The sequence below is a fragment of the Penaeus monodon genome, chromosome 1 (genome assembly GCF_015228065.2).
Source record: "Penaeus monodon isolate SGIC_2016 chromosome 1, NSTDA_Pmon_1, whole genome shotgun sequence".
NCBI lineage: Eukaryota > Metazoa > Arthropoda > Malacostraca > Decapoda > Penaeidae > Penaeus > Penaeus monodon.
The window spans coordinates 50,274,196-50,281,695 of record NC_051386.1 but is presented as its reverse complement, the minus strand read 5'-3'; the positions used below and the strand labels follow the sequence as shown (position 1 = coordinate 50,281,695).

General features: G+C 28.9%; 1 protein-coding gene across 4 annotated transcripts in view; it reads left to right on the top strand.

The window, feature by feature from the left end:
* The window catches only part of LOC119574005 (popeye domain-containing protein 3-like), a 63,593-nt gene that overhangs the window by 35,118 nt on the left and 20,975 nt on the right, over positions 1 to 7,500 (top strand). For all 4 annotated transcript variants that reach the window (XM_037921112.1, XM_037921118.1, XM_037921115.1 and 1 more), the window contains 2 exons: positions 5 to 107; positions 652 to 792. In XM_037921112.1, coding sequence (XP_037777040.1) covers positions 5 to 107; positions 652 to 792 — 244 coding nt within the window. The remainder of the gene's footprint in view (positions 1 to 4; positions 108 to 651; positions 793 to 7,500) is intronic.

Sequence of the window (7,500 nt, the reverse complement as noted above, 5' to 3'; positions counted from 1 at the left end):
GCAGACTGGTGATAAGCCAAAATGGGCGAGCTCTCCACATTGTGTCTCAGCACCAGTTCCTTGACTCTCCAGAGTGGTTTGGTGTATCTACAGATGAGTTCTTCCAGGTTGGTTGTCTTTGAAAGTAAATAAATGTTTTCATTATATGCTTATACTCTTACCTCTCTTTTTGTTATTCCATCCATCATTCGTCTATATATCATAATTAACAGTCAGTCTGTCTAGCAGTTTCTTGATTTCACAAATATCTCTGTTTGTTTCTCAGTTAGACTCATAATATTATTCTTAAAAGAAGCCAAAATTTTATTTCAGTATATAGAGCTTTATTTTTTTTAAAGGTAAGGAAGTTGCATAAATAGCTTGTTTTGTGCACCCCCAAAAATATGTATTATTTTTTGCATCATCAAGAACTGAAAAGCTTAATTAGATAAAGCCAGTTACTAGTTCTGAGGTTTTTCTGTTCAGTCAATGATTATGATGGATAGGTATAACTATGAAGCATACTAAATATACAAGTGCAAATATGTTCACCATAATTCTCCTGTTTTTCAACACTCATCCTTTCTTTCCTCCTTTTAAAAATGCAAAAGTTATTGTCAACCTAAACTGTTTACTTCTAATACAATATGCTAATCCAATTTATTCCTTCAGGTCTCAGCAACAGCCATAGAAGATTCTCGAGTGTTGATCTGGCATCGTGACAAACTCAAGCTCACAATTATGGGTGACCAGTTTCTTCAAGCAGTGTTTGACCACATTTTAGGCAGAGATGTCGTAAAGAAGCTTATGCAGGTAATGAATTTTTTATGGGAATTTATGAACACTGTTCTGAAGTTTTGTATTAATATTTTCTTATCTTGTTTCATTATTTTAGCTTATTGCAAATCAACTGGCTTTTGTGGGTTATTCAGTTTAAAAGGATCATATTTAACTGCACATAAAAGTTTCATAACTAAAGAAAAATAACAATGGCATCTTACCAAAATTACTTATTAATCCTAGAAAAATCTGAATTTAAGAAAAATAAATGTTGATTCAAGAAAATTATTTAATTCAACAAATTGATTACCACATATATTAAGAGAACATTGAGAATGTTACTGGTTAAATACAAAGTATATAACATGGGTGAGGAACAGTTATTATTCACTCCACATATTTTACTATATCTTTGGTTCTGTATGAAATATTAAGATTTCAGTAAGTTTTGTTCTCTAAACATAGGTAGTCTCCAAATTAGTCTTTTACTATATTTTCTTTCTTTCTTTTTCTTTTTTTTGTAATATAAAATCACTTTTTCAAGGTATGACTGCACATAGCTTTGTTATGGTTTATTTTATGCAGCACACTCTTATAAACAAAAATTATATTCAAAATAGAAAATAGGGAAAAATCATGTCCATAAGAAAGGTGAAAAAGTTTGACAGATTGATTGTATTGATAGAAAAGAAAATGCAAATTCATTGCATTACTTTTGAACATAATTTCAAAGTACAGTAAATAGAGCATACAGCCAAAAAAAAATTGTATTTCCCATTAAATTACGTACAGTAAGTACACACTGAGAGAGAATCAGCTAATGGTACGAGAAGTATAAATATTATGAAAAAATAAAAAGACTAATGATAAATTAATAAAATAACATCCAAACAGTAAGTATGTCCTAATATGAAATGCTTGCCACCTACTCGAAGCTGCCATTATCATGTAAGTAAATTTAGAGACGATTTTGATGTGATTTGATGGATGCAGATGTCAGAGCACATTTTGCCATAGATAGTCAGTATTTCATTGTAAATGAAGATTTTTTAAATTTTTTAATGTATTTTTATTATTATCTTATGACCTCAATCTAACTTTTAACATTTCTTTTTTTTTGTAAATTTTGTATTATTTTTTTGTATTTATGATTTTTTTCACTCTCTCTATCTTTTAATTCTATCATTTTGTGAATGTTGAAATATTATTTTACATTTTTCATATTTTTTTCTTTTTTAGAAAGCAAAATTTTGAGCATACTGTTTTTGATAGAGATACTACAGTCATGATTTTTTTTCAAATAGTTGATAAAACCTGATATGATTCCATATGGTAGCCTCATGTAGAGGACTTTATATATTGCCTAAATGTTATATTTCTTTCATATCTCCACTCACTCTCAAAGGAATGGTTTTCTTCACATTTGAATAAATCACTTTCCATAGATAATTTTACCATGAAATGCATTTATGTGCTAATATATGTAGTCAGATTTTTTTATGCAGTTTATACTTACTATGATCTTTTCTTTCTTATAAACATAAGGAAGACTATACTTATTAACTTCCTTTATTTACTTTGGATATTTTCTGAATTTATTAATCAGATGGTCTGTCTTATAGTTAATCTTGACTGTTGTTGTCTAAGGAATTTGTTACAGATGTGGATTATATGGGTTTAAATTATGAATTCACGTTGCCAGGGCTGGTTAGTTCCATAGGCTATTGTCCTTTACATTGATTATATATCACTGTCTATAGATTGTTATTTTTCTATGGGAGGAAACATATATTTTTATATCTTTCAGAAAAAAAGCTATGTAGCTTTTTTTTACACAGTTATTTGCCTTGATTTTTTTTCTCAATTGATTACTATTACGTTATTATCTTTTAACATGTTTTTGGTGCAATGTTTTTTGACATCAACTACTTGCTCCAGGCACTGTTTAGCAACCTTAACAAAAGAAATATATATATTTACAGACCTTTTCTTATGATGTGACATTGGTAAAATAGATCTTGCTAGAATTCATCTATATAATTTTAGATAAAGAATTATCTCTCAAATTAACCTCCTTGGGACAGATAACACTAAATGATAGTCACAAGTAATTGTCAATTGATATTTTAATCTCAATTTATTGTTTCAAAGATGCATTGTTTATAATCTTGTTTGTTACCAGGCTTCAGTACCCATTTCTTTATTCATGTTCTCTGTGCCTGATAAAAGTGTTGAATATAAAAAATATTTTTTTTGGATATGTGCATAAGTATTATGGTATCAGAGAAATATATATTACATAGCCTATATGGAAATTTAATTTGTGATATTTGGAATTTTTGTACTTAGCAATTTTTGGGGAAATGATCCCAAAGGGGTTAATTATAGTTTCTATCTTAATAGATTTAAGATGACCAATTACAAAAGAAATTATTGTACATGGCTCCTTTTAGAGTTGATAATTAATCATAGTTCAGTTGGTTTAAGGTATTTCCTCTCCAAAATTTACAGAAAATGCTAATGTCTTTTACCTGATTCATTTGCAAAAGTTATGAATACCTTTATAATAGCCTAAAAGGAGCCACCATACCCATGTAAGACACAGGGAAAGATTTTCTTACCAAACCTTTACCAATACCCGCAGATTGCAGAGTTTAGAAGAGTAAGTTTGCATCAGAACCTGTGGTGCAATTTGTCCTCTCCTCTTGTTCCTGTATTCTTCTGTTAAACAAGTTTAAGTTAACAGTAGTATCAATGCCACTTCCCTTTTTTATCCTTATTTTCATTTTGATATTGCACTGTTCTTTTTTGTGTCTTTAATCTGTTACTTTTGCTTTAAATTTTTTGTTTTATTTGTATTTTTCCTTACTTTTTCTAATTTTGTTTAATTGGTTGTCGACTTTCATATAAGGATGTGTCCTCCCAAATCAAAAACCAACCTTGTAAATCAATAGAAAAAAATTAAATTCTATCATATGTTTGAGTGTTCCAGATTGACAGTCCTGACTATTATTTGATTTTTATAATATACTCTTTTTGACTTTTTAGTGATAACTATCAGAAAACACATAGCCCCCTAAACATAGTGCTTATTATGTTCCATATGACTGCAAGGTAATTAGTCTGACAAAAGAACAAATCTGGAAAAAGTTGTTCTAATCTTTTACATCTGTAAAAGGAATAATTTTTTAGATCTTTGTGAGTATTTTGAAAATTTTCTAGATATAACTGGTTTGTTTAAATATTTCATGTTTTGGGAGATACATCTGTAAAAAATATCTTTATATGTATTTTTCTTATCATAGTTTATAAAAAAAATGTTAACTTTTCAGTTTCAGAAAGTACACTCTGTGTTTAATTGTGTTGGTGTTATTTTCATTTTTTTCTAGCTTTTCCTCTTTATTTAAACATTTCCCAACTTTAGTTGTGACAAATGATCTTTCCCCTCTTAGTTCCTGTTGCTTTTTTTTAACCATAGTTTGACCACATCATGTCTGTGTTGTTACCATACCATAGTACAGTATGTAGTAAGTTTTGCCCTAGAGTATCTGGAATGTCCACTGGATTGAGGTGTCCTGACTTGTCTCTCTGGCTGATGTCAGTGTTTGCAACAGAGAGTTACTCTACAGCTCAAACATACCTCATTACTGCACGAGAGTTTAGGATGCCTTTTGGTCCGAGTCTGGTTATGCGCGTCTTAGGGATTTTCTTATTTAGCCATGTCCTGTTCTGTTTCTAGCCTTTTTTTTTCTTTTCCTTATTTCAATACCGTGTTGTCTTGCTATCCTTTAAGGCAGGATACTCAGTTGATGGTGATGTAGCTGTGAAGCTCTTGTTTTATAGGAATCTTTTTTTTCCCAAGCAGTGTGATGTTAGCTCATCATGCATGAAAACTTAAAAATGAGATCAGAGATTGCATTTTGCCAAAGGAGGAGCATGAAGTGACTATGGTTGAGGGAGCATCTATAGCTACCCTCTCCACCATCTTAGTTTTCTTTCCCGAGTCATGCAATTTGTGTTTCATGAGAATGAAGTGGTGTCAGGAAGTTTTATTGTGGTCTGTGATTTGGTGATTAAAAAATTATTAATTTTTTTTAATTTCATAGTGGAAGGTTTGAATTTTGTGAATGCTGGTTTGAATAAAAGATTCCTGTCTATAGCTGAGTAATCATATATGTAAATTTTGGAATGGTTAGTAGAACTCAGATTTTTAAAAGTTAGACATAATGGACTACTATATAAGACATTTTCATACAAAAACTTTTAGTAGACTGCATGGAAGCTGTATAAGATTTATTGATTTCTATTTTAAAAATCAGTTTACAGTTAGTAGAGGAAACATTATAAATGATATAGAAGTTAACAATGCTCTAATTGATTTATTGGTTTATTGGTTTATTCAGTTGGTTGTAATATTGTCTTATTAGTAGGTACGATTTTTTATTGACTTTAAGCAAATTGATAGGCTTTTATCACTTATTTTTTATGAGAATTATCTGAGTGTAATGTTCATCTCTATGAGGGTTATTTTTTGTAACTATTAAATTCATACAACAAAATCTTTGCTAAGGTTTAGCAATATACTAGTAGAAATAGTTCAGGGAAATGGGACATGATCTCATTGCACTGAAAATATTATTGTACATTTCACACCTGCTAAGATTTTTCAGGATTCATTTCTACAATGAAAGTAGTTTCTTGGAAATGGGACATAACTTTGCTAAAATTTTCTTAAAACATATGATTCTATATTTTCCATCTGTCAAACATATTTCAGGATTATTTGAGGGGTTCTCAGCTTCTTTTTTTATTCATAATTGATAGTTTTTGAATAGTAGTTTAACATTGATAAAGAAGACCTTACCTTATTAATATTACCTGGGATTCCTCTGCTTCTTAGAGCAGTATCAGGATTTCAATTATTATTGTAGTCACATTTTGTATTACCTACAAATGTGACTGTTCACATCATAGTGATTGTTAATTGGATATAATAAAACAGTTTTTACTGAAAATATAGGAAAAATAATGGATAGGTCTGTTTTACCTAAAAAGTAAATGTTAGTTGCTATTTAGTGTAAACTGTATATAAACATATTTTTCTATACCAGCAATCTAGGTGTGAAAAAGAATGTGTACTCCATGTGCCAAAAAATGATAGAAGTAAAATTAAACTTATTCATGATTCCCTTTTTTAACCAATCATTCATTGGAAGTTTTTAATCTATTTCCTAGTCAGAGTATATAAAAACGATTCATAGAAAATTGTGCAAAGGAATTTGTTATATTTCTAAGCTGATTTGAAAAAATACAGTATATTTATTGCTTAGCATTTCCATTCTGTTTTGGAGAACGTCATAATTTTTCCAAATTATGTTATTGGGATATCGATGTAACATTATTGAAGTACAACATCCTTTGATAATTATTTGCAGGTATGATTCTGACACTGACCAGAAGAGATTATTTGATCAGTTACTACATTTGTACTTTTTCTGTACATTTCTGTTAATATCACTGCACTGCTGACCATTTTTTTCTCTTCTTGATATCATGTATCAGGTCTTATGAAATTAAAAAAAATCATAATAGTAGGATAAGTCAGTTAAAAGTTAAAGGAAAATTAACTTCCTCAAAGTTGAAATTATATTTTTAGATCTCATAAATTTTCTTCTTTGGACAGAGGTATCTCTCATTTTACTTTGTATCTGAAATTGAGCAAAAAAAGATAGTATACCATATCATTGTATGGGCAAAGCATTTTTTATTGCTGTTTTTATTATTTAGATTTATTTTCTATAGGATTTACCTGCATTAATTCTGAATTTCATAATTTTCCTAATTTGTGAATAGTTTTGGAACTGAAAAAAAAAAAAACATTGTAAAGCCCTCTTAATTATATATTTTGTAATTTTACTTTGCTGATGAATATATATATATATATATATATATATATATATATATATATATATATATATATATATATATATATATATATATATATGCTAGTAAAAAAAAATACAAATTTTCAGTACTAATACTATTGATTTAGATAAAGTTTGTTCTCTGTGTTAACTCTATTTGCTTATAGCAGTAATAAAAAAAACATTATTTATAGTTAATATGAAGCCCCAAAACTTAGTCAGAATAACATTGTGATCATTAATATTTTTCATCTAAATTTTGCTTTGAATTCACTAGAAATGCATTTCCTTGGTCCTAGTATTATTCTTTTTTTACATTTAACCAAAGAAGATTGAATCACTTAGGTGTATCAACACTTAAAACTGTAGTTCATTAATTTCAATCATAAGTGTTGATATGCCCAAAGGTGACCTGGATAGCACAAAATTACATTTGTGCTCAAGATTTTTAACAATCCAAGATCATCAGTGCTTTTAGTTATTATTATCCTTAATTTTACTCAAGAGATTGTGTGATACAGGATATTCTTAAACTGTATATTGTTGAGTAAAAGAAAGAGTAGGCTGTACCTGCATACGTTTTTAGCATTTCAGGGTCAGTCTACTTATTTGTTAGTATTTTAAATTTTACCAGAAAGACAGGTAGTACATCATATCCTCAAATATTGTATTTTTTGCATAAAAGATAACAAGCCCCTATGATGTTGCACCTATTTTTGCTACAGTGATTGACAAAGTTATTTACAGGCTAGAGGTAAATGTTATAGTGTAATTTGAAGATAAAATGTATCCTCTGATAAATGTATGACATTTATTT